Source organism: Telmatherina bonti (genome assembly GCF_933228915.1).
Source record: "Telmatherina bonti genome assembly, chromosome: 15".
NCBI lineage: Eukaryota > Metazoa > Chordata > Actinopteri > Atheriniformes > Telmatherinidae > Telmatherina > Telmatherina bonti.
In genome coordinates this window covers 5,134,787-5,161,401 of record NC_136613.1, presented here as the reverse complement: position 1 = coordinate 5,161,401, position 26,615 = coordinate 5,134,787, and the positions used below count along the sequence as shown (strand labels likewise).

General features: G+C 45.4%; 1 protein-coding gene across 6 annotated transcripts; it reads left to right on the top strand.

The window, feature by feature from the left end:
- Positions 1-3,407: 3,407 nt before the first annotated feature.
- On the top strand, positions 3,408-14,218 carry etv5a (ETS variant transcription factor 5a). Of its 6 annotated transcripts, none has more exons than XM_079254487.1 (13): positions 3,408-3,549; positions 4,874-5,023; positions 5,156-5,246; positions 5,323-5,370; positions 5,931-5,981; positions 8,089-8,212; positions 8,283-8,558; positions 8,630-8,937; positions 11,804-11,866; positions 11,950-12,018; positions 12,091-12,260; positions 12,344-12,445; positions 12,546-14,218. In XM_079254487.1, the coding sequence occupies exons 2-13, from the start codon at positions 4,976-4,978 to the stop codon at positions 12,774-12,776; spliced, it is 1,581 nt and encodes a 526-aa protein (XP_079110613.1). In that variant the 5' UTR covers positions 3,408-3,549; positions 4,874-4,975; the 3' UTR covers positions 12,777-14,218. The 6 variants fall into 6 exon arrangements, with proteins under 6 accessions (XP_079110613.1, XP_079110612.1, XP_079110611.1 ...); XM_079254486.1 differs by having other exon boundaries at positions 5,153-5,246; XM_079254485.1 differs by having other exon boundaries at positions 5,150-5,246.
- Positions 14,219-26,615: the final 12,397 nt, after the last annotated feature.

Sequence of the window (26,615 nt, the reverse complement as noted above, 5' to 3'; positions counted from 1 at the left end):
GCTGCAGGGATTTACCAGAGATTATACGTGTCATCCCAGCTGCTGGAGTTTGCAATAAACAGAGGGTGACGTTGGCGGTTTACATGAGAGGCTCCTCATTTAGCCGCCGAAGTCAAACTGTAATACAAAGGTCATTTATTCACAAACTCTAAACTTTGGCTTCAACAGCCGCCCCTTAACCCACTTATTTATAAACACCTCGTGACTTGAGAAGGTTTTATGTCGTGTTTTTATTGTAGGGACGGTGGTGCTTTATTTCGGCTTCCTCCGCAGATCCAAAGTCATAAAACAGATTTGGTTTTACTGATAACACGGTGCTGTCAGTCTGCTCTTAGAGAGGTTAAGAAGGCCAGAAAGTTAAATATAACATCATGTTTTATTCACTTGTGAGTAATGTCAGGAGGGTGGGGGTGGGTGGGGGGGCAAGGCCACCCTTGATATTTCTTTTTGACACCCCTGTGGTTCCCCTAAACTCTGTCTTCTTACATTGAAAACTACATTATTTTTATTTTATTATTATGAGCATTTTTATTTTTTTAAAACAATTTTGTTGTTCTTTTTAAAGACAAACTTTACAATGTAGCAAAAAAAATAGAAAAAAATCAAAACAAAAAATAAATAGGTGAGGTTATCTTTCTTCTCATCCTCCTCATGCAGTCCCTCCTCATCAGGTCCAAACATTCAGTTACTAAAACACTTCACCTCATAAATACCGAGGAAACTTTGATTCTTAACTTAAAACACATTAAAATAAATGAATAAATAAGTTTTTACGTCTCTGTAAGCATCTAAACTAAAACCTCTCATTTTATTCTTCTGAACTGAATCTGAGTTGGACTTTGCAGAGATGATGTTCGCATGTTTTACTATGATAACATAAAACTCCAGAGAAATATACATCTTCATCTTCATCATCAAAGTTCTGTTCCAGGCAAGCTTACTTTTTTATCCTTGTTGCTCTGTGCCATCCTAATTTATTCTTCATCATATTCTTAACCTATTAAAAATTTATGACATAAACATAACTTAAATTTGTTTGTTTGTTTATAAAACTAGATGTAGGAGAGATATTTTTCCTACATGTTTTGATCTTTTTTTCTTTATTTTGAACACTGATATTAATGGACATTGTACCAGACAAGCCAATAACCTCCATCTGCCTAAAAATCTCCCCACAAGGGCTCAATTCTTATTGAAGTATCGTGGTGCGGAGTTGTGGAATTGTCATCAACGTGTGGGAAATATCTCTCCATCCTTATCAGCATTTAAATATAATTTAAAAGAATATCTGGTTTTTCTATAATATATTATAATGATTAGAAAGCTTAGATGCAGAATGAATTTTACATTTGATGTGTGGTACTTTAATATTCTCTGAATGTAGTTTCATATTTACTGTGTATTTACTTTTTGATTTACACACACATGTATGTTTTGCTTTTATTTACTTGATATATTTACTTAATTCTATTTTCTGTTTTCTGTTATACGTATAATGTTTTTGTATTTTGCTTTTTAATGTTAAGGTGACATATCTTATACCCTATAAGGTGTTTTTTTTTAGGTGTTTTCTTGTTGTGGTATTTTTTCTCTCTCTCCTTACATCAATTGTTTTTATATTGTGCAAATAAAATTAAATAAAAATTATCAAGATCAGTAATACTGATAATTGCACATATTACAAGTCTTTTCATTCCTATGACTGATCAAGTATCCAAAGAGACCGTGTATTTGCAGAGATTCGCTCATTTCTTTCTGCAGATGTGAGATTAAAGCAGCATAAAAAGGCGCATGGCTGTCCGGGTTAACGACTGACAACAAGTGTTAGAGCTATATTTATTCATTGAAGTAAAAATAAGGGTAACCAGTGTCTGAAATCTAGACGGACACGGGACTGGGATAGCTGGTTTGAGAGTTTAACCCTTTGTTAGCCTTAAAAACAAAGTCACATTTCAGCCAGTAGATTTCAGCAGCAACAACACAAGAACAGCCGTGCTGATTGGTTGCTAGATGTGTGTTTACTTTGTAATATAAGTCATGTTTAAAGAACTTTGTGTGTGTGTGTGTGTGTGTGTGTGTGTGTGTGTGTGTGTGTGTGTGTGTGTGTGTGTGTGTGTGTGTGTGTGTGTGTGTGTGTGTGTGTGTGTGTGTGTATAGCATCAACAAGCTCTATTAATAGTGCATTTCATCCCCGCTTTGACAGGAACATTTTCATTTTATACCAGGATATTAAAAGCTATGTTGAAGCTTTCAGAGATAAACATTTTGAGTTTAGTTTTTTTTTTTTTTTTTTACCTCGAAAGGTGTCAAAACTGTAATTTACACAAAATTACTGTAATTCTCACTTGTTTCTAATCTAAGTTGCTCAGTAATGTCAGCAACTGATCAGCCACCCCACATTACCTTTTCCTACAAACGTCCTACATACTGAAAAAAGGGCAATAGATGGTAGTGTGCATATATATATCTATATAGATATATCTATATCTATATAGATATATATAGATATAGATATATATGTATGTATTTCTTTGGTCTTAAGGAGACATTTTCTGATTCATATTCTGGAAATTATGAACATTTACAGCACATTTCAGTTAAATTTTTTACCTTTAATTGGTTTGTTCCCTTTGAAAACATACAAAACGACAAGACTGCATGCAGATAAATACAGGGCGGACACTGCTGGATGAAAGACGAGCTAGTCAGTAACGTTTATTACCACCTTCTGGTATCAGTCAATGTCTGTGTGACCATTTAGGGCTCCCTGAACAGCAGTTGTGCAGCTGCTTGCAATGTGAGGCTTTTTAGTTTAATCAAATCATTGTCTCTGTAAAGATTTTCATAATAGAATCATGACAAAAATCTCCTCACAAGCTTTTAGAAACTATAAAGAAAGTGTTAAAGTGTGTGATATTGTCGTAGCACCTCAGCTTTTCATTCCTAATATTCATTCTCATACTTATTATCCACTTTATTCCTCAGTTCATGCGCGTCAGTCTCATGAAGGACCAATGCACAACTGTTAAATTTAGCTTTGAATGGTCGGAAAGAACAGTGTGTCAGAAAGCGCAGTTAACATCCAATTTATTCTGACAGTAATGATCGATCATCCCAGCGCAGAGAGCGTCCTGGTGACGTCGACGTGGAGGTTTTGTTGCTGGCCCTTTAACAAACGCGTCCTGGCAGCGATGCTTGAAAAAATGTGAATGAAATCCAGCCATTCATAAAATAGGCCGCTTCCGAGCCGTGATTGGTCAGACCGCGCCTCATGCATAAGTCATGAGCACCTGCAACGTCATTGGCTGCTTTCCTAACTGACAGGCTCCATCCACCAATCAGCGCTCTCCGCCGCGTGCGGCTCGAGCCCAGGGGAAAAGCGACCGGGCCATTAACCAAAAGCTCAGTCAAGTTTTGCGAGTCGAAGGAGACGGATCGGTTCAAGCAGCGCGCAGACGGGTTCACGGCTCTCGTCGCGTTGTATTTCTTATTTCTGGATATTTCTACCACCTTTTCTCAGTATTTTGGACATTTATAAGCACAGGCAAGGTAAGCTGCAGTGTTTATTTGCTTTACGAAGCCCTTTATTCTTTTGTTTTGTTTTTTTTTGTAGCGCACTTCAGACTGCGAAGCAGCGCAACGCCATCTTATTTAAAGATATTTACTTTGGCAACCATTTTATATCGACTTATATCTGCGGAGGTTTAGCCTCCCTGCGGGGTTTTAAAGGCGTGCGTGTGTTACATTTGAGCCCTGATGAATCTGCGTGGGTGCCAGCTTTGGTTTATCGGTAACTGTTTGTGTTTTTATGAATGGACGGCCCGTTTTTCCCCCCTCGGCGCTTCCACACGGATCGAGTTTCACTTCATTGAGAAAAACAAGGTAGGGTGTGTGGGGGAGGGGCGGAGGAGAGGGAGGTGGTGGTGTCAGGGGGGTGTTGGGTGAACTTAGCCCCCCTCACCCACCCACCACCACCGGCTCAAACACACGTTTGTCCCAGGATGTTCCACGTTGATCGGCTTGAACGCTTCTGGATTCCGCTGATTCCGAGTTTTCCGAGCTTTTCTGTTGACCGTGAAGCGGCAGGAGATTAACTTTGTATGTTGTTTGGTGCGTTTACGGGCATAGTCGTGGCATGCATTTCTGAAAATTATTTTGCTTCATGTTAAAAGAAAAAAAAAAAAAAAAAAAGAACCAAAACTTTTTCGTTCAGGCTATCACACGGAATTAGAGGAATATTTAACCTCAACACACAGCAATTGCTGCAACAACTTTTCTTTAAATAAAGTACTTGCTGTTTATTTATGTAGCTTTTTCCAGTCTTTAACTGTTTAGTGTATCAGTGGAGTCAAAGCAATAAAAGCAGTAGAGTTGTGAGCTCAGTGAGCTTTAACAGCTCTGTAATTATTGCCCAGCAGCTATCCTTTATTCATCACCCATTAACAGAAGACAGTGAGTCATATCACTCTGCTGAGGGAGACAAAAGGCTGACATGAAGTAGAAGAGTGGTGGTTATCCCTGGGTGGGGAAAACATCAGCGTTGCCCCCCAGCAACTGGCTCCGCTTGGGATGTGGAGCGCTGCAGGTTCTGGAGGGTTTGAAGCATCTTTTTATCTCGAGATCTTCAAGCAGATTCTAGTGGAAAGTTGTTGCTGCAGATGGCCAGAGAGTGTGTGTGTGTGTGTGTGTGTGGCTTATATAACTGCATTACATGTGTTCCTTAATGAGTGTGTGTTGTCGTGCACTTCCATGCACGCCAGCATCGAGGTCAGTTTACTCACTAAGCTGGTGTGTGTGTGTGTGTGTGTGTGTGTGTGTGTGTGTGTGTGTGAGCAACTCTCTGACACTTATTCTGCTTTTATTTTGTTTTCAGCGACACAAAAAGTGACGCTGTCACTTTAAAGCGGCTCCCCCTCCCCCCTTGATACTGGAACCCCCCTCCCCCTACCCCTCCACCCCAGCCAAGCAGATAAACATGGACGGATTCTACGACCAGCAGGTCCCGTTTATGGTCCCACCCAGCGTAAGTGGACACATCCCATCCTCTCTCTCTCTCTCTCTCTCTGAGCGTCCCACATGATGGATGGACGTCCTCGTACGCCACATCTCCTGCTGATGCGCTGATGTCTCCATCTTTCTTCCCTCCCAGCAGCAGAAGTCACAAGTGGACGACCCGTTGCATGGCAGGCCTGCGAGCGACAGGAAGAGGAAGTTTGTGGACACGGAGCTGGCGCAGGACACAGAAGGTAACGTCCAATCAGACGTCTGCGTCTCTGTGTTTAACCTTTTTCCGTCTAACGCCGTCTTCTCTGTGACTTCCAGAACTTTTCCAGGACCTCAGTCAGCTGCAGGAGATCTGGATCGCAGAAGGTGAGATTAGATCAATCTTTCAAGACTAAATTATAAAAATATACAGAAAGGAGTAAATGTTCATGTTTTTAAATGCTGCAAAATGGATTTAATGCCTGAATTTAAATTAGAATTATATCAAAATAAAATATAGATTGAAAAAGACTGAAATAAATCAACAAAATAAAAAAAATATTATGAACAATATAATTATTATAATGGAATAATAATTAAAAAAAAAAAAAGAAAAATATTTAGAAAATTTCTGGATGGGTGTTTAATTTTTTTAAATTTAAGATTTATGAGAATGAATCACATTTTAGATAATAAGTCATTAGAATAAAAATGATTTATCAACAGCAGTAATTAAAAGGAGACAGGTTTGCACATTCCCTCTGTAATAAATAAAGTTTTTCATGTCGCTGGGCATGAACTGGTTAAACTGGTCGGAGTTTAATGGTTTAAATGGTTGAAATGAAGCAACTTCTTCCATTAAAGTTTAACTTTGTGTGAGGAAGAAACGGGACTTTTGCCTGAAAGCAGAGCAGATGATTGACTGATACGTTGCTGCTTCTTCACAGCCCAGGTGCCGGATGACGAGCAGTTTGTCCCGGATTTCCAGTCCGACAGCTGTAAGTACCTGATCCCAGTTGTTCACCAGTCTTCCTCCTCTGTGTCCGCCATCAGCTGCTTCTCTGCAGCTCTGGGAACCGCTGCTCTCCTCGCTCTCCTCGCTCCCCCTCCTCCATTTTGAGTGTAATCAGCCGATTGGCATCACATGAGCCAAGCTCCTAATCTGATTTCACACTTTCCCGCACTCGGGTCCTGCTGCTGCCGCGGAACTGGGCCGGCTTCCAGCGGATCGAGCTGCCTGTTACAGTGTCGGACACACAACTTCTCCATGTTCTCCACACCGATAAGGCGGCAGCCTGAGGGATGTTCCCAGTGTAGCTTTTCATGCCCCCCCCCCGTCCCTGTCTGTCCTTCTGAGTTTTGGTCTGATGTGTGGGGGGTAGAGACGGGGTGTGGTTCTGTCGTTGTCAGGGCTGGTTCACCGGCCTGCAGGGACCATGTTGTGTCCAGGCCGCAGATTTCACCCCCTTTTTCTCTACATGTTGTTGATGGAGCTTAAAATCTGCTCCAGGGTCCTTGAAGGACTTTCCAGGAACAGTTCTCCAGGATCCTTGAAGGACTTTCCAAAACTCTGGATGTTTCTGCCTTTGGTTCACTCCTCTGTCCAAATGATCCAAACCTGCTTCAGTGATGTTCAGGTCCAAGTTCCGGGAAGGATCCATCCATCTTCATGCCGCTTATCTGGGGTCGGGTCGCGGGGGCAGCAGCCTAAGCAGGGAAGCCCAGACTTCCCTCTCCCCAGCCACATTTGCCAACCCTGCGGGGGGGATCCCGAGGCGTTCCCAGGCCAGCCGAGAGATATAATCCCTCCAGCGTGTCCTGGGTCTTCCCCGGGGTCTCCTCCCAGAGGGACGTGCCTGGAACACCTCACCAGGGAGGTCCAGGAGGCATCCTGACCAGATGCCCGAGCCACCTCAACTGGTTCCTCTCGATGCGGAGGAGCAGCGGCTCTACTCTGATCTCCTCCCGGATGACCGAGCTCCTCACCCTATCTCTAAGGGAGAGCCCGGCCACCCTGCGGAGGAAACTCATTTCAGCCGCCTGTATACGAGATCTCCTTCTTTCGGTCACGACCCACAGCTCATGACCATAGGTGAGGGTAGGAACGTAGATCGACTGGTAAATCGAGAGCTTCGCCTTCTGGCTCAGGGGTTCCGTTCAGGTCCAGGTTCTAGGGAGGACCCGTCCCTCCATCAGACCCATTTCTACTGATCTCCAGTCCAGTTTTTGGGTCATGTGACCTCAGCCTTTATGTGGCTTCTTAAAGTCTCGTTTCCATGGAGACCGTTTCTGTTGAGTCTCTAGCCAACAGTAGGTGGATCTGATGAAGGTCTCCAGTCCTGCTTCAGGTCTCTGCTGGATTTCAGACCCTGAATGTGTCCAGTTTCTGCCTCCACGCGGCAATACGCAGCGTTTACAGCTAACGGTTAGCAGCTAACGGCTAGCTGCTAGCAGGAAACCAGCTGCTTTAAGGCATGAAACAGATTCATACAAACACAAAGAAGAAGGTCTGAAGCTGTTTTCTGCTTGGCCTCCGGCCTCGATATGTCTTCGAGTTTATTAGTCGATAAGAAGAAGAAAGCATGTCTAATCTCGCCATTAGCTCCTCCTGAGTGTCAGCAGCGACTCCCGTGCACCTTGTTGGCCCTCAGACCCATCAGCACGCTGGTGGATCCATCCAGCTCCTGCTCCTCTGCGCTCGGGGATCTAGTTTCTGCGTGGCGATTATGTGGCGCCCCGGAAGCTTCAGCCAGCGTCTAATGGTTACAGCGCGGGAGGAGAAAATCATTCCCCGCCATTAGATTACAGCCGCTCTGATTCATGAGTATTGGTATTGGCCGACCCCTAATGGGAGTCAGATGTGAAGCCTGATAGCTCCTGCGCTAGCGCCGCGCTACCTCCGCTGGTTGCTGGAGTTGGGCGTCGTTAGGGCTGATGATAAACAGCCGCTAAGTGTCTCTGTCAGCCGGGGGAATACAGACGTTGTCCATGCATCCATTTATCCATCAGGTCCGAATGTGGTTGAGATAACCGCTGCACTTATGGCTTCAATTAGCGGATATCTGGAGTTTATCTAATGCATGTCCTCTGTCTCCTCCGTCCTAGTGATGTTTCATGGCCCGCCGCCGGCCAAGATCAAACGAGAGCTGACTCCCTCCAAGGAGCTCTCGCCCTGCCGCCAGGACAGGAGTCCCATGCCCTACGGAGAGAAGTGCCTTTACAGCTACAGGTACGTTCCTGCACAGGAGGCGCCCGTTTGCTGCTGGAGCGCGCTAACCGTGTCTGATGTCCACCCACAGTGCCTGCGACAGGAAGCCCACGCCCGGGTTCAAGCCATTAACGCCCCCCTCCACGCCGGTCTCGCCTTGCGGCCCCGCCGGCACGGCGGTAACGAACCCGCTGAGCGAGCAGACCCCACCTCCGCACCCCCATGTAGCCAATTCAGCTCCAGTCCCGCGCCCGCTGCAGCAGCCTCCCAACCAGCAAGGCCTCCCAGTCCACAGCCACAGCCCCCCCTTCGCCGTACCCTGCGCCCCCCTCAGCCAGGATGCAAACAGCTTCTCACCTGAGCACAGGTGAGCCGCCACCGCAGAGTCTTTGTCTCCTTCTGTTCCAGTTTCTAAACATCGTCCTGATCCATGTCCAGGTTCCAGAGGCAGATGTCAGAACCATGTCTACCTTTCCCCCCCTCCGAGAACCAGTCCCGCCCCCAGTTCCTGCCGCAGCCCCCCAGCGGCAACCTGCCTCGTGACGGCCGGCCGCCGTACCACCGCCAGCTGTCGGAGCCGCTGGTGGCCGCGCCGCCGCAGGGCTTCAAGCAGGAGCTCATCGACCCGCGGTACAGCGAGCAGGGCGTCCCCGCCATGGGCCCGCCGCCGCCAGCGCCGCCTCGTCAGGCCGCTTTCCACGCCATGGCCATCAAGCAGGAGCCCAGAGACTTCTGCTTCGACTCCGGTGAGTAGATCCTGCAGTTCTTACACCAAACCAGGTTCCGATCAGACCTGCATGTTTACGCCGTCGATCCGATCAGCGAAACTTATCTCTTCTTTTCTTTCTTCTTCTTCTTCTTCTTCTCGTCTTTTCTTTCTTCTTCTTATTCTCCTCCTCCTCCTCTCCCACCTCCTCCTCCTGCTCGGAGTATGTGTGTGAATGTATCAGTAGTTTTGATCAAACATCTTCCCATCATTCTGTGTTTACATGTTTTACTAAAAGCTTCCCAGAAACAGCAGAAGAATTTCTGATGTAAACAAACAGCTGCGTTTGCATATTTCCATCCTGGCATTTCTCCTCCATGATCCTAAATTATTGTCTCATCTAAGGAAATATATTTATATCACTTATTGATCAGTCTAGAAACAGCGTTTTTCTTGGGGGTGGAGATGGGTGGAGCCTCCGTAACGTTGTCCGTAGGTTTCTGAAGAGCTGAACTAAATCTTGGAGGGCGTTTCTCACCGTCGCCATCTGGAGAAGGGGGCTGTGAGGGTGTGTGTGTGTGTGTGTGTGTGGGGGGGGGGGTGATTGACGCACATTAAATGCCAAGTTGCCTGAAACTAAAAGCGGAGGTAAGCGGGCTAAAGCTAAGTCACGTTGTTAACCGGCTAAAAGCCGCGGTTGTTCTACGTTCTTCCTTGAAGCGGGAGATCGGGTACCTGTCAATCAAAAGGACACGCCCCTAAATATGCAGGATTTTAAGATTAAATTAACGGGTTTATTTTTGCCGTAAACGGGTTTATTTATGCCGTGAAGTTGGTCTTTTCATGTAGATTTTTGTCTTGGAGCCCCTAGTGGATGAGTGGGGAACTGCAGCCCTTAGCTTCTCTTTTCACCTCTGGAGGCCGCGGTTTGGTCGATGTAAACGTGGCAACTCAGCATTAAAAAGAGCCTTCAGCGGGTTTGCATAGAAAAGACGACAACTCCTGGTGTCCGTGCAGACGTTCAGGTTAAACGTTGGAGGCTGAGCTCCGTGTGAAATCCTCCTGCCGCCGTATGAGCCGACCCGGCCGAGGTGAGGAATGTGACCAGCCGTGTTTGCTCTTGGCGCTGACACTCGGCTGTGAGTTTTAACATGCAGCCGAGGCCCAAACAGGTGCTCATTTCACACTCTCCCAAAGCCTAATCCTGCATCATCCCTCCACCAGAGCAGGGAAAGTGGGCCTTTTAGCTCGCCGTAAAACCTCCAAGGGCAAAGAGTAAATGGGTCTTTAAGCCACGTGAAGCTTCTCCTTGAGCCTACCTGGAATAGATGTAGGCCACTTTCCTCGGAGGACAGAGTCCATGCCAAGAGGCTGGAAGTCCTCACAAGATGGCCAAACGTGGCAAAGCAAGCCCCCGCAACGAGAGGCCGTTTGCTCAAACGGAATAAATCCAACAAAGCAGAGCGACTGTCAGCAGGCTGTTTAACCCAAACGCCCACTCGCCCAGCTGTTGTCTTCGCTGTCACATATATGCTCTGATTCCTCCTGCGCTGTGCCGTGATGGAATTACTAATCCTCTTAGGTTCTTATAGCCTTTAAATTCCTACGTCACCATGGCCTCACATCTATACACGTTTACGTCTGAATCGCCGAAAAAGACGTCAGGAAACGCTGCAGGTGGAGCTCTGGTTGTCCTCTCAGCAGGGAGAGTAATGGGGGGGGGGGTATGGCGGCCACCGAGCCCTCAGGAAGAGGGGTCTGGGTTGGGAGGGGCTGTTACTTGATTGTCATTGAGATTTAATGCAGCAAACATTGTGCTAATCCTGATTCAAGGCTTGGAGGACAAGAGGGATGTTTTCTATTGGGGGGGGGGATTTTCCACCCAGCTGTTGCAAAGTTGATCACATGAAGAAGAAACCAGCTTGTTGTGACCTTTAACTCTCCAGGTTCCAGTTTTTCTTAGTTTTCATCAAGCAGGAACCTGTAAAGCCAGAAGCTGCAGTTCCCCCTTCATCCACTAGGGGATCCAGAACAGCAAATCCCCATAGACTCCCATGTTAAAAAGACCAACTTCACAGCAGAATTAAACATGTTTACAGCAGGAATAAACGCGTTTACGGCAGGAATAAACACGTTTACAGCCTGGTACATGACAACTGAAGAGAGGAGAGTTAGAAATAATCTTTGTAGATTATATTTAATCTTTAAATTCAGCATAATTAGGTGTGTGTCCCTTTTACTGACAGGTATCAGATTGCTGTAGTGTAGTACAATTAACACTTAGACTTAGCTTTAGCCTGCTTCCCCCCCGTTAGCTGGTTAGCTTCCATTAGCTGGCTAGCTCCTGTTAGCAATTTAACCCTGAATTTGTGTTTTTTAAAAAGTAGAAAATAAATAAATATACCAAATTTAAATAATTTTTAAAAAATACTAAAAAAAAAAAAATATTAGAAAATGATTTAGATCAAAACATTTAATATGTAAGGGATGTAAAACTAATAAACTTTTTAAACTATTTTAACTTTTTAAAAATAGACCAAATTGAATAACTTCAAATTAAATAATAAATAAATCTTCAGTCAACTAAGTCAAATTGGGGGGGGGGGGGGGGGGGGGGGGGGCTAATTTTATAAATGAAAATTAAACAAAGAACAAATGTTAACAATTTGAAAATAAAATAATTAACAAAATTAAAAATTTAAGGTTTTTTTTTTTTTTAAGTGGAAAAAAAATGACGTATTTAAGTGAGGGTAGTTTGGTGTTAACTGTTAAGCCGGAGTCGGCGGGTCCCAACATTTTGCATGATGTTTGTGCTCCAACGTGTCGCACCATGTTGGATCTTCATGCCGAACGTCTTCTGATCAGAAGCTTCTGGTCTAAAATCAATCATCTTGTTGTGTTTGCAGAAGTGCCTAACTGCCAGTCGTCGTTCGGGAGAGCGGGCAGCTTCTACCAAAACAACCACGAGGGTAAGTCCGCTTCTGCTGTTCTGATCCGACCGCTCCGCTTGCAGATCTCCAGCCTGAAACGTCACTCTGCTTCCTGGTTTCAGGCTTCTCCTTCGACAGAGATCCTCAGCTGTACTTTGACGACACCTGCGTGGTTCCTGAACGGTTAGAAGGTAGGACGTTCGGACGTCACAGCTCCTCTCTGCTCCCTCTCAGATGTCTGATCCTTCCTCCTCCGCTTACAGGCAAGATCAAGCAGGAGCCCTCGGTGTATCGCGACGGACCTCCGTACCAGCGCCGCGGCTCCCTGCAGCTCTGGCAGTTCCTGGTCACGCTGCTGGACGACCCGGCCAACGGCCACTTCATCGCCTGGACCGGCCGCGGCATGGAGTTCAAGCTCATCGAGCCTGAGGAGGTGAGTCGGTCCCTCCTCCCTGAAACCTCCTGGTGTGTTCCCACGAGAGGCTGACCGTCTGGTTGTGTCTGGTGTGGCTTCAGGTGGCTCGTCGCTGGGGAATCCAGAAGAACCGGCCGGCCATGAACTACGACAAGCTGAGCCGCTCGCTGCGCTACTACTACGAGAAGGGCATCATGCAGAAGGTAAAGGCACGTTCTCCGTTTTCCTTCCTGCTGAAATGGCGACGCTCATCCATTCTCCCACCGGCCCGTTAGAATAAACGCCGTGTGTGTTGCTCCTCAGGTGGCGGGTGAAAGGTACGTCTACAAGTTCGTGTGCGATCCCGAGGCGCTGTTCTCCATGGCCTTCCCCGACAACCAGAGGCCCAACCTGAAGGCGGACCCGGACAGCCTGCCGGGGCTGGACGACGACACGGTGCCCCTCACGCACTACGACGACGCCGCCGCCTACCTGCTGGACGCCGGCGAGCAGTGCGCGGCTGCTCTGCCTTTCCCCGACGGCTACGGCTACTGAACGGGTGGCGCCGGTCCCAACGCACGACACACATGCACATGCAAACACTCCCAAAGTGTCTCCTGACGCCCACCCTAAAAAAAAAAAAAGCCAACCAAACGAGGGAAGAAGCTGCGAGGAGAGGAAACCCGACAGGGGTCGACTGGACTCCGAAGGCCGAGGGCTTCTGTTGCCATGGAGACCGAACAAAGCAAGGTCCCAGCCCCCTCCCTTCCCCTCGCTAACTGTACGAGACTGCAAGTTTGTGACAATCTGCTTTTCCTAGGAACAATCCAGCAGATCTTCTCAGAGCAGCTCTGTTGCCTTCCTGCCCCCCCCCACCTGGCCATAGCCCACCGCCACGACCCGGCCACCGCCACGACCCGGCCACCGCCACGACCCGGCCACCGCCACGCCACCACATCCGTGAAAGGGCTTTAACTTGCAGAAACACGGATGGAAAACCAAATTCCAACATGCAGAAACACACAGTGGTTCTGTAGATAAAAGCACGTTTTTTCTTTCCCAGTTTCTGGTTCCAGTTCCCGGTTTCTGGTTCCAGTTCCCGGTTTCTGGTTCCAGTTCCTGGTTTCTGGTTCTGGTTTCTGGTTCCAGTTCCTGGTTTCTTGTTTCTGGTCCCGGTTTTTGGTTCCAGTTTCCGGTTTCCGGTCTGGGTTTCTGGGCCGTTGCTGTACATCAGGCTGCTCTCGTGTTACTGGTCCTGCATCAGCTGACCCCCCCCCCCCCTCCTTTCCCTCCCTCCCACTTCACTGCTGGTCTTCAAAGAACTCTTCCTTTTCCAAAAAGGATTCATCAGCGGTTTCCCCGATCCTGATCCTCATCCCGATCCCGGCCACGACAAAACCTGAGAAGTTCTGTAAAATAAACTTTTTTTGTATTTCCGTTTGGGGCTCGACACGCCGTCGGCCCCCCCGCCACCCCACCCCGACGAGTGCCAGGACGCTGCATGCTAACGCAACGTTGGACACCTCTCAGCCAATCAGCAGAGACCTCTGGCTCCGTCTGCATGGTGTAACGGTCCACGGTCACATATCGCTTCACCGTCTCCAGACGAAGATATTTGTGATTTTCTGCTTTTTTTGTTTTTGTTTCTGAACGAAGACAAACTTCTATAAAGTCTATATTTTTGCTATCAGGCTGCGTTTGTTTGACTTTAACGTGTGGGCTGTGTAGTCGAGGCGCTCTTCGTCCTGATGATGCTGCAGGCTGCTTCTGTCTGACCTGGATCTGTGTGTGTGTGTGTGTGTGTGTGTATGAGAGTGTGTGTGTGTGTGTGAAGACCAGAGTTCCAGCTAAAGGCCATGCTGAATGGGATCTGGTTCAGGCCAGTAGAGACAGTCTGCTCCTGTACAGGCTTTGTTACCCCCCTCCCCCCGTTGATCCTCCACAATGTGTTTCTTACACTGCTGAGTTTCTGATAATCTGTACTGGGTACAATAAACGCTCCTTAATGCCTGACCGCCTGCAGTCCTGCTGTGTTTCATCATTTCTCTCGCTGCTCCCTGCAGTCAGCTGACTGCCAGTCGGGTCTGCCTGTCTGACCTGGCTGATTTCTCAGTCACATGCCTCTCCTGACTGCTTCTGGTACATTTATGGCTACATTATTTCTCTTTCAGCGGTGGGGGGGAGGGGGGATGTAAGGACGAGGCCTGAACTTGTTTTCTCACGGCAAGTGATTGTTGTGAAAATAAAACCCAACAAATCCAGAACCAAACCTCTGCAAACCGCATAAACCCAACAATAAGCATAAAGGTCCATTTAAGACTGTTCCACAGATGGACAGAGATTCATCTGCATCGTTTTGTTTTTAAGGAATTTGAAAATGTCACTTAGCGCACAACATGGAGCAATACCACCAGAAACCACAGGGGGCAGTGTGGAGTTGTGTTGCTGAAACACAAATAGTGAGAGGAACAAACCAGAGAAGAAGAGACAGTGACAGAAGCTGAGAATAGCAAAAAGCTTTGTGACTTTATTCGTCTTCTTCGGCTGTTTTCAGACAGTTGTACGCAATGTTCAATGTCCAACGTTGAAGCTGGAAGGATGGTAGGGAATATCGTCTTCCAGACCAGGAAGCAATGCAGTGGAAAAACATCCAGAATGATAGTGATCATTTAAACGTTTGGTGGAAACAGATGGAAGAAAAACTACAGTAGAACTCAGGTTTAATAGTGAATTACAAATATTTTCACATGCACAATGTGACCGAACAGCTGTGGAGTCGGAAGAAAACCACTGATCAGTGAGGAGAACCGGAGAGAAGGGTTTCAGCTGGCTGGAGAGCAGTAAGACTGGACTCTGAAGCTGGAAGAAGGCCGTCTGGTCTGATGAGTCCAGGCTCACACTGTTCCAGAGGGATGGACCATTGAGGTAAGATGAGAGGCGCGTAACTGCTTTGTTGGCATCAAGAGGTATGTCGCAGTCAGGGACAAAATTTTTGTGCTTTGTTTTTGGCGTTTCCACTGAGATAATCTGGGTATGGTACCCTAACATCCACCTCAACCCGCCCAACTTTTCTGGGATCCTTCAGATAGGGTAACGCTCTCACCGATCCGATCAAAAGGGTGGAGCTTTAGACACTGCAATCCTTTGACTTCCTGTGCAACCTGGTAGAAAAACAAACAGGAATGAGTTCTTGTTTATAGCAACCCTTTATGTGGATTAAAACAACGCTATGAAGCACCGTGAAGGATGGCGAACAAACTGAAGAACAACGCCATTCTCCTTTGTTTCTGAATCGTGCTCTGGTTCTACTTTTAGGAGGGTGTCACGTTGCGATGGAATCATGCCGTTACGTAGCTGAGGCGTCTACCTGCCACTTGGTTGTAGGAATGCAACGACATTACATTCATCCCACCTGACCCGACCTGTTTCCGGAAATTAGGCTTCAGTGATGCAGCCATTATGTCTAGTGCCAACTGTACAAGCCTGTGGAGGCAGTCTATGACCTGGCGTTGGTCAGGTCTAGGTTCAGGTCCAGGTTATACCATCTTCCTCTGGGATTAAGGGGCTCAGACTGTGAAAGAGTGGTTCAGGGAACAGGAGACGTCATCTTCACACCACAGAGTCCAGACCCGAACCCCACAGAGAATCTGGGATGAGCTGGAGCTGGAACTGTCCTGTCAGAATAAGACCTGAATAGAAATAGGTAGAAGTTTAGCTTTTGCAGCTTTGTTTTTTGACCAGGCGGTGTGTTCTTTCAGTGGAACGGTATCCAGGTCAGTTGTCGTTTTACATCTCTCTATGTTGCTATAAGTCTTCTGCTCAAATAAGCACGACTTTCCCCAGAAAGCCCTCTAACGTTGCTAAAATCCCTTCCGTGGACTGAGATAAGATCAGACTAAAGTTTCACATTTTGGTTCCAAAGTGTCAAACCTTGAAGAGCGGAGCCTGCAAACCATTTAAAGGTCCAGAAAGTGTCAGAAGTCAAGATTTCTGCAGAGATTCTGTGAACAGTAGATTATAAAGCGCAACTTTCTGAACCTTGATCCCTCCATTGAAGGTGACTCTCAGGTGGGGTTGATTGACTGAATCAACCTGCAGCTGTTGTTCATCCAGCTGGGCTGAAGCTTTCTGAGGATTTCATTGCAATTTGCTGGGAGAGAGACAAACAGATTGCAGTAAATGAAAGTCAGAAGACTGCGGGGGGGGGGTGATACGAGGCTGAATGAGGCAGCAGAAAGCAGCTGATGACCAGGTGAGCGTCTCCAGTCCGATCGTTCCAACTGAGACGTGAGGCTCGCTAGCACGGGGTTTGGGACCAAAGGGTGAAGCTCTGGCTTCTAACTGCTGCTGATGACTCATCGCAGCTCAGAAAAGCCTCAGTTCTGGTCTGAAGGGTCAAGAGTGCTTCTGACAGGCCTTTTAGCAGCGTGTTGGGCTCGTCATGCGTGTGTGTGTGCAGATGGTTTTAATAAAGCTTCTTCTGCTGTTGCAGCTTTCAGCCCTGAAGCTGAACAAGATCATAATCACCAAATGAGATACCCTGTCTCATTTACGGGGTAAACTGTTTAGACGATGTGCACAAAGAGCAGATGTGTATTAAGGGAAAACCTGGACCAGGTGGAACCATAATCAGTTCCCGCTGCTCTGGATGTGTGTATCGATACGTCAATATCAGCCAGTTAAAAGTACCCATCTGAAACAAAAATGCTAATTCTTTTTACTTTTGAGTTTCAGGAAAGTTGTTCTGAAACTTTTTAAGCCACGACTTCCACGATGACAAACGTTGGTGCTCAGGAGCCCCACGCCGACATTCCACCTGAATGATCATTGTGTGATCAGATATTTCATCCCTGACATGTACGGCTGGAAAACTGCCAGAAATGAGGAGGATAGGGTGTTAGATTCTGCTCTCGGCTGCGACGAAGCGCCTACATGCTTAAAAGCAGCTTCTCTCATGGAGGTGATGCCAAACTGAGGTGTTTAATAACTTTGTTTTAACCAGTAATGTCACTGCAAAGCTGCAGCTACAGCCAGCCAGAGTCCAGCTTTCTGATCCTCATCCAGGCTTTGGAAACGCCTCCTCTGAGCCTGTTACTGACCTGATCAGTAACTGATCACTGATCATGTTGGAGACGTTCAGGCTGCACTCGTCAATCAACACACGAGCCTTCTGGTGTACATTAAGCACCACCAGCTGCTGCCAGGTAAACTGCTGATCCACATGCCAGGAAAGGCAGCATCAGCACAGCATTGCTCCACAAAGCTCACTTTGTTCTGGCTACTGGGAGATGTGGAGAGAAGAAAACTTTCCCAGAATGCATCCAACATGCTGTGTTCACACAATGTGAAGGACCCGCTGAGGCCCAAAACTGTTGCATAATCCACTTCTCTCTCCCCCCACCTACATGTCATTTATTTCACATTTTCATGCAGGCACAGACTGTTGGCTTGCACGTGGCTGCCCTCTGGTGGACACTGGAAGGTCCTGCACGCGTCCCGCTTTGGCTAAATGAGATTACAGACAACTTTATCTCAGATCTGATTCACCAAAGTGACATAAAGGAACTAAAGCAGGATTTTTCTCATAATTCATACTGAATTTATTCTTGATTAAGCATCAACACACCAGTTACCACGACGATTTATCCTGCTCCAGACCAGGCTTGTGCAATGCTGGAGCAGTTTAACAGGAGCAACTGCTGACAGAAATTACTTTTTGTATCATTTTAAAATTATTTTAATCCCATATTTTCATCCAATCTAACTTTTTATTGATAATGAAGCGATAAAATCAATTAACAAGGCTCAAAATTGTCTGGTTTACTACATAACTTTTTTATTTAAAGTTACAGCGAATGATAAAAAAGATTAATTAGCATTTAAATGTGCAGAAAATGTTTGGATCGTTGTCAGCCTGTCGGGTTGATCCAACAAATTATTTTCATGTTTTTTCTTTAAAATAAAGACTTTTAAACGTTTCAGTCTGCTGAGCTGGGAAGGATAACGCATAATTTATCCAGTTTGTTGAACTGAAACTGCATACATGGAGACCAGCCGAGGCAAGCCGAACAAAGAGGTGTCCCCAGTAGTGGCCCCTGGGGGACTCCACAAGTCATCGCAACTCATTCAGATTCACAAAATAAACAAACCTTGTAAAAAGGACTGCTGGAAAGTCCAACCCAGTTTTCCAGCTTCAGCAACCTCTGATCTGCAAACGCCTGCTTTAAACATGTTTTCACATCAGTTTGTTATTAAATCTCAGCGACTTTTAAAAGCAGCTCAGTGCAGTTTGAAGAAAAATCCCCAAAAAGCTAAAAGTTCTGGATGCTTCTGGTTAAAATGTGACTCGTACGATGGTAAACGAGACAGAAGTAGAGGGGTTTGTGTTGTAGCGGTGAGCAGACACGTCGTTTAAACGGCCTTCATGTGATACGAAACACGCTGCAGATCTCTGAACATGGTGGGCGAAGTGTGGGAGTCGAGAACTGGAGCCACTGCTGAACACAGTCAACCATTTGCACAGCTACACACTCATCCTCTCAGGGTTCTCTGAACGCTTGCATGTCAGCGTGTTGGGTATAAAAATAACGCCTTTTGCTTGTGGACTTTGTTGTGCTTTTTAAGCTCCTGTTGTTGATCCTCAACAGATTCAAATGGAAGAGAATCAAACCTTATTTATCCTCCATCTACTCCCCTGTGCTTCACTCCAGCTCCTACAGATCATCATCATCCTCATGTTGCACTGTTCTGTGTGTCCGGCTGCTGAGAGGAAGAGCAGTTGCCGGCTGATGCGCACCATGTCCAGGCTGAGGTGTTTCCAGGTTTGTCCATCTGTTGCAAAGAGGTGAAAACTGAATGAACTGCGCCTAAATAAACAAAATGTTTTTTTGTTTTTTTTTTTAATAAATGAATGCAAAAGAAATGAATAAATACCCTTATGAGATTTTTTTAGAAAGGAAAATAGTGAGAAAACATTAAAGGTGGGTTTTGTAATTTGGACTAAATACTATAATCACCACAAGGGGGCAGTATTTTACCAGACAGAGCACATTTCCATTCCAATTAATCAACGTTTCCGAATGATTCTTGGCTGTTTTTCCAGGCTTTGGTTATAAATAAAGCATTAAAACCTGTCAATTCATGCTCCCTAAAAAGGTCGGCCATGTCTATCCAACATCTCCATAACATCCTCTCACTGTATCACCCTCAACCTGATCTGTCTGTTTTACAACTAGGTTTTACATCCATGTCTCCAGCAACCGTCACTGATGTGGCCTCTAACATGCCTCCAACTGCTGCTTCCTCCCGCTGTACGGCGGCGTGACACTGTCCTGGAAGATGTTGTCCAACCTCTGGGAACCTGCGATTAAATGTGATTCTGTCTATCCTCTGTGTCTGTATATTATGTGTAAATATGTCAAATGAATAAAATGTTGAGAAAATATTTTTTAAAAAACATTAAAATAGTAAAAATGTCATTTATAAAGATTAAAACAGAAATATAAAGAACATAAATGATGAACGGTGTATATTTAAATATATAAAACAAAACGCAAATCTTAAATTTATTTTTAGAAAATGTATTTTCTCTATAAAACGTACATGTAAAACTAAAATATGTAAAAAAAAAAAAAAAAAATAAACTCAGGTGAAACATTGCTGAAATGTCTTTTTCAGCAATGTATTCATATTTTTCAAACAGATTAATTAAACACGTTAATAATTCTGTGTGTTGTAAAAAGATGAATGGAATGATGGCATTTATAAGTTAATGTGTTCTTTAACTGGTCAGGTGGCGACTGGGGGGGGGGTGTTACTGTAGCCTGAAAGACCACAGGCAGGGATCGATAAGGCTGATTAATCGGCATGTTATCGCGGGCTGTCGGCGGAAGGATCCGGTAACCTCTGTGTGTCTCCGCAGTGATGGTGCCATGCTTCCAGACTAACACTATGTGGAACTCCAATCCCACTTCTGTGAGTATTTGGACGAATTCTCCGGGAACTCAACCCGCGACAGTTTTTCAGACACCGTGGCCCGCTTACCCCGCCACGATGCCCGGCGAGGCGCATGCTTCCCGGCCGACGTTCGCGGCGAACTGCCCCGTCCCAGTGGTGTCTCCGGCGGTCATACCCATGTTCTACACCCCGCTGTTTGAAAACCAGAGTAAGTCCGCCAGCTGCAGGTCTGGTGAAAGTAGTCCGGGTCCACGCGGCACCTTTACCTGATTTTGTTCTCTCTGCCGAATGTTCATTTTCTTCCAGGATCCGGTTCTTTCCCCAGTGGTTCTAAAGTACAGAGCAGAAAGTTCTTCCTGCAGAGGTAAACTGCTGTTCATGCTCTCCTACAGTCCGGCTGTGAAACGCCTGGTTCAACCACAGAAGCTGTCGTGTCTGCAGGTCGGTGCTCGAACTGGTGAACTTGTACCATCACATGGAGCTGAGTGACTCGGAGCTGCTGCGCTGGTATCTGTGTTTGTCACTGGAGGACAGGAAGATCATACTGGGTATGCACTCCATGTCCAAGTCATCATTTATTCATTTAGTTCATCTGTTCCTGCTGAAAAAGTAGAGCTACGTCACGGCAACGTCAAGAAGGCATCATCTCTCCGTCCGTTAAGTACCGCCATTTTAGAAAAAACAAGTTTTAGATTTTGTTTGCTTATTTAATGTGGTTTTAAAAGGGAAATGTACATCGACATTGGAGCGATAAGACCTCTTAAAGCTGAGACAGCTTAGTTACAACCAGTGTTACCAACTCCTCAGTAAAGAAAGAAGCTGGTGGCTGTTTTGTTTTTTTTATGCTTTATTTAAGTTGACATTCATTGAACAAAGAATGACAAAAATCAACAGTTGTGTCCAGTACATAACCATAATTAAAGATAAATAAAATCACTACAGAAAAAATAATAAATAAAAAATAGAATAAGAATCTGTAATGTACAATATACAGTTTCAATAACTTTATGACAGTTCATTGGTTCATAACCTCTGAAACAATATTAATTATTGAAGCACTTTTTTCCCCCTTCTAATCAGTTGTAGGGACTTTAGGTAATAATCAACTTCAATCAGAAATAACCTAAATGATGGAGGTGAGTTTTGAAATTTGCATTTATGTATATGAAATTTTCCTAATAGAAAATAAAGACTAACAATAGTGCATAGTCTTTTGGCTGTTCTAAAAATCTCTAGATTTTTCGCTCGTTGCTTTTAACAAAAGTCACTAAGGGGTTTGGAAAGTTGCCAGACTTAGCAAGAACTTGGTCAAGTTGGCAACAGTGGTCACAAGCACAGACTGTATGTAAAAGATGGGTGGAGCCACCATGACTCACCTGTTGGTTTCTGAAGAGATGAATTGAAGCTCATTGGTTGGCCCCACTGTCAACGTCTTGGCAGCGTCGCACGTGTTGTCCGTCCCGGAAAATACAAAAATAGGCAGAGAGGTCGAGTTGAGAGGGGGGCTGTGAGCATGGGGGGCAGAGCAGGGGTGTTCAATACGTCGATCGCGATCTACTAGTTGATCGCCAAGGTACTATTGGTAGATTGCATGACAATAGAATTTGATCCAGTCTTATCAAAACAATTCGTTTTACCTGCAACAGAAAAAACATGGAGGTAGCAACTGTCCGCTTCATGCTTTTCCGTGTTAACGACGCCCACCTCAAATGTCCGACCAATCACACAATACTTCTCGGAGCCCCGCAAGAAAAGTTCTGCCAGCCCAACGTGTTGAGAAATGTCTTCAAACACGTCCGTATGTAACAAACTTTAGGTCACTGTCTGTCACTGTATGCTCAAACAACTGCTCCAAGTGCAGCAAAGCTAACAAGCTAGTCAGTTACCTCCAATTTTTCGCTTTTGTTTTTTTTAAACTTACAGTAAGACAGGGAATAAAAATGAGTCGGGGAGCTGGACCAAGTAAGAAGAAAAAAAACATATCACTTTCATACGGAATTGGAGGAGGACCTTCTTTGTCACAATGACATTTAGTCTACCAAGAAGGGAAATGTGGAGCAGTATTTTCAGACTCTTCATGGAAAATAGGACACTGAATTCCCACCAAAAAGCGCGCTGAGAAAGACAAAGGTGAAGGAACTAAAATCCCAGTTGTTGGGACAGCAGTCATTTTTCACACAAGCTACTTCAAAAGCAAAAGCCGCCACCGAAGCATCATTCTGAGAAACTCACATCGTCGTTAACAACATGAAGTCCTTCCAAGATGGAGAGATAGTGAAAGAGGTGTTCGTTGAAGCAGCTGACTCATTGTTCCGGGACTTTAAAAATAAAGGAGAAATATTGTCTTCGATCAAAGTTCTCCAGCTGTCAAGAAGTACAGTTTGACGGCGCTGTGAGGCCGTGGCTGTCGATTTAACCCAGCAAATGTGGAAGGACATCGGAGGTTGCGAGTGTTTCTCACTGCAGTTAGATGAATCTGCGGACGGCAGTGACACAGCCCAGATGTGCGTTTTCATTCGTATGGTGTTTACTGATTTGACAACAAAAGAGGAACTGCTAACAGTACTGCCCATGAAAGAAAAGACGCGAGGAGAGGACATATTTCAGTTGTTCAAAAACTTTATTGAGAAAACCCAGCTCCTGGTGTACAAATTGGTGTCTTTCACCATGGATGGAGCACCTGCAATGGTTGGCCATGTGAACTTATTGTGATTTATAGCCAAGTGTAGGCAGATGACGCTTTCCCGGACTTTCTGAATGACCATTGCATTATCCACCAACAAGCGTTATGCACTAAAATGCTCAACATGAAAGAGATCATGGATGACGCAACGAAGATCGCCTGTTCCATTCGAGCACGATCTCTTCCAAGACGCTTATTCCGTGCACATCTGGAGCAGGCTGACTGTGACCACTCTGACTTGTTGCTACATACTGACGTGAGGTGGCTTAGCCGGGGGAAATTCCTGCAAAGCTTTGCCCAGAGATTAAGGAGTTTTTCTGTGTAACTGGACATGCAGAATACAAGCAACTAAATGACTGCGAGTGGCTGTTAAACTTAGCATTTTTAACTGATCTGACAAACATGTTGAACTCCCTCAATCTAGAGCTGCAAGGAAAATACAAATCAGTAGTCAATCAGATCAGCTCAGTTAATGCTTTCAAACGAAAGCTGCAACATCTGTCCTCAAAACTGCAGCGCCATGATTTGGCAAACTTCCAGAACTTGGCGTCAGAGCTGGGAATGCAAGGGAAAGCCTGTGTGCAACTTGACAGAACACACTACACAGAGCAGATTAACAACTGCCTGTCAGAGTTTGACAAACGCTTTCAAGACATTTCTTTGCTCGAGCCAGTTATGACATTCATGTGCTATCCTTTTTAGGAAGATGTGATTGATTGATTCACTCGCCTCAAAAATTACAATACTATTTCACCTGAACTCTTCTGGAGTGGAAGATGAGATTTTCACACTACAAGCGGACATTGAGCTGAAGTCCAGAGCTCATGGACAATTCTGGAACTTACTAGCAGAGGGAAAGTACCCCAACATGAGGAAATGTGCTACCTCCTTGACTGCATTATTTGGCTCCACTTTCCCACATGAAGATAATAAAGTCCAAGTACTGCTCCGCTATGACTGATGAGCATTTGGAAATGTGCTTGAGGCTGGATGTCAGCAGCTACTGTCCGGACTATGCATCCCTGGCTGATTCAATTCAGTGCAAATCATTAGAGTAAACTTGGGTAATGTAAAAAAAAAAAAATGTACAGAGTTAATTATGTTTTGTTGTGCAGCATATGTGGTTATGCAACATACATCAACATAAGCTGTAAAATCCTCAATATATTTCTCAATAAATATATGGGTAGATCATTTTGACTGGTCATTTCATTAGTAGCTTGCAGGCTGGAAAAGTGTGCGCAACCTGGGGTAGATGATTGACATCTAGCAAACTCCCACCTGCCTGTAGCTTAGAGCTAACAGGAGCTAACCGGCTAACGGAGGTAATCAAGCTAAAGCTAAGTCATGCTGTTAACTTGTTAAAGCCTATGCTGAAGTTGCAAATCCTGCAGCTCATCCATGAGGGGCTCCAAAACGGAGCAAATCCCCATAGACTCCAATGTTAAAAGACCAAATTGACAGCAGAAATAAACATGTTTGCAGCAGAAATAAACATGTTTACAGCCTGGTAAAAAAAAAAAAAAAAAAAAAAACATTTTAGGTTTAACAGGTCAGGTTTACCTTCATGACAACTGTGGGGGGAGTGAATTTTTTTCTAACTCCTCCATTTTGAAGTAATTTCATCTTGAAATTCTGCATAATTAGGGGCGTGTCCCTTTGATTGGCAGGTATTTAATATCTAGCTGCAATAAGGCAGAGTGTAGCACAACTGCAGTTTTTAGCTGGTTAACAGCGTGACTTAGCTTTAGACCAACTGACTCCATTAGCTGGTTAGCTCCCGTTAGCTCGGAGTTTTATTTCAATCATGATCTGGTTACCGTGGTGATGGGTCTGGTTACCGTGGTGATGGGTCTGGTTTCCATGGTGATGGGTCTGGTTACCGTGGTGATGGGTCTGGTATCCGTGGTGATGGGTCTGGTTACCGTGGTGATGGGTCTGGTTTCCATGGTGATGGGTCTGGTTTCCATCAACACAGCTGCATTTCTATGAAAACATTTTGTGTCCTCAGACTGTGACGCTGCTACAGTTTCAGTTGAGCTGATGTGGATGTTGTTTCCTCCAGATGAAGGAGGTTTTCATCAGTTCCTGCAGACCCATCCCGGCTTGGAGCTCTTTCAGGATCAGGTTTCTGTGAAATGTAAGTTGTGCAGCCGCTGTTGTCCTCTGACAGCTGTTCACACGTCCAAACGATGATCCTTTGTGTCCGCCGACAGATCGATTGGGAGGCGCCGGTGTTCCCCAGCCGACATCCAGAAAGTATGGCCGTTGGTGGATTTCCGTACGAGATGAAAGACTTCTTTTCAGCAATTTTACCGCTAAAACTCTGTTTTGTTCCCAGGTGTCAGACGTGTGGATCGAGGACCTGCAGATGTGGTAGAGTGCCGTCTTCTGACTTTTGTAGTGAAACGATGATCATGTGACTCTTTAAAGCAGATTCAGATCATTTATCCAGCTTACTGGTGATGGTGGTGGAGCGAGCGCTGGACTGGCAGCCAGACCAGTCTCCTCCTGCTGGTGAACAGAGAGAATGCAGCTTCACCCCCTCCAGGTTGTTTTTGCCCTTCTTTCGTTCAGTTTAGATTTCTGCTGCTAAAAAACTATTAATTCTGCATCCGATGATCTAAAAGTGATAAATCCTGCAGCAAGCGCATGGATTCTGGTCCGGTCCACCTCGCTAGGACCGGCTTGAACGCTACGAGGTGGTGGGCAGAGATGTTGCACTTAATTTCAGACATCACGATGAATTCTAAAGATTCCTTCAAGTCTCATTACGCCACACATCATGTCTGGACCGTGGTATCGGATCAGAGGAACGTGCACGAAAGAAAAGCTCGGAAGTGATTTGATGCATCAAACTGCTGCTATTCTCTAAACTTGAGGCGTAAAAACTTCCAGAAACTCGCAGAATAAAACGGACGGAGTGGATTTCAGACAAAATGCTGAATGTGGATTTTTGCTGTGGAATGAGGAATCGTTGAGTTCACTCCTGCAGCTTCTATGTTATGGAGCTTCTCACGCTGCTCCCAGTCAACACACACACACACACACACGCGGCATGCAACTGTGTGTGTGTAATCGTGGCCAGTTGGTTGCTGGTTGTGAGGTTGTTTTATTCCAGTCTTTCTAAAAGCAAAGCGTGGAAGCTCAGCTGGCTGCTGGATCAACTCGCAGCGTTTCTCTCTGGAGCAGGAAGTAAAGCAGAAACTATTCGCCGATACCTGGTAAAAACCGCGGGTTCTCCATGAGGCTTGTGTTCAGAGCCACAGTAGATGAGACAGGATGAGGCATCAGACGTGTATAAAGTACTACAAATCAAGACTCAAGTCAAAGTAAAGTACTCTATGAATGAAGTTACTTGAATAGAAGTTGAAGTATTCTTGAAGTGCTCCACTTAAGTAGAAGTACTAAAGTATTCAACATTTTTTGTACTTCAGTATTACAAGTAGTTTATTTTAAAGTTTTTACTCAAGTACTGAAAGTTGTTGTGTAGTTATTTAAGACAACATTAGACTTATCGTATTGGTTATGATTTCAAACTTTTATTCTGACATTTAGAAATCCTTTAGCTGGAGCAGTAGTACATGAACAGGAAGATCCATGAAAAAAAGTCTGTTCATTCCCCTCCATGGCTTTTTCCTCTCTTAAACCAGTAAGTATACTTTAAATGTAGTTTTTATGTAAAGACGTCTCTCTTCGTCCATAACTTATGGCAGCTAAAGGCAAGTCGGCCACTTATAAGCTAGTTCTTCTGT

Bases quoted from the DNA above. Each gene is read 5' to 3' on its own strand.
- etv5a (XM_079254482.1), top strand. From the start codon at position 4,976: ATGGACGGATTCTACGACCAGCAGGTCCCGTTTATGGTCCCACCCAGC. The intron at 8,559-8,629 runs GTGAGCCGCCAC...ATCCATGTCCAG, and splicing joins AGCTTCTCACCTGAGCACAG to GTTCCAGAGGCAGATGTCAG. The intron at 11,867-11,949 runs GTAAGTCCGCTT...TCCTGGTTTCAG, and splicing joins CTACCAAAACAACCACGAGG to GCTTCTCCTTCGACAGAGAT.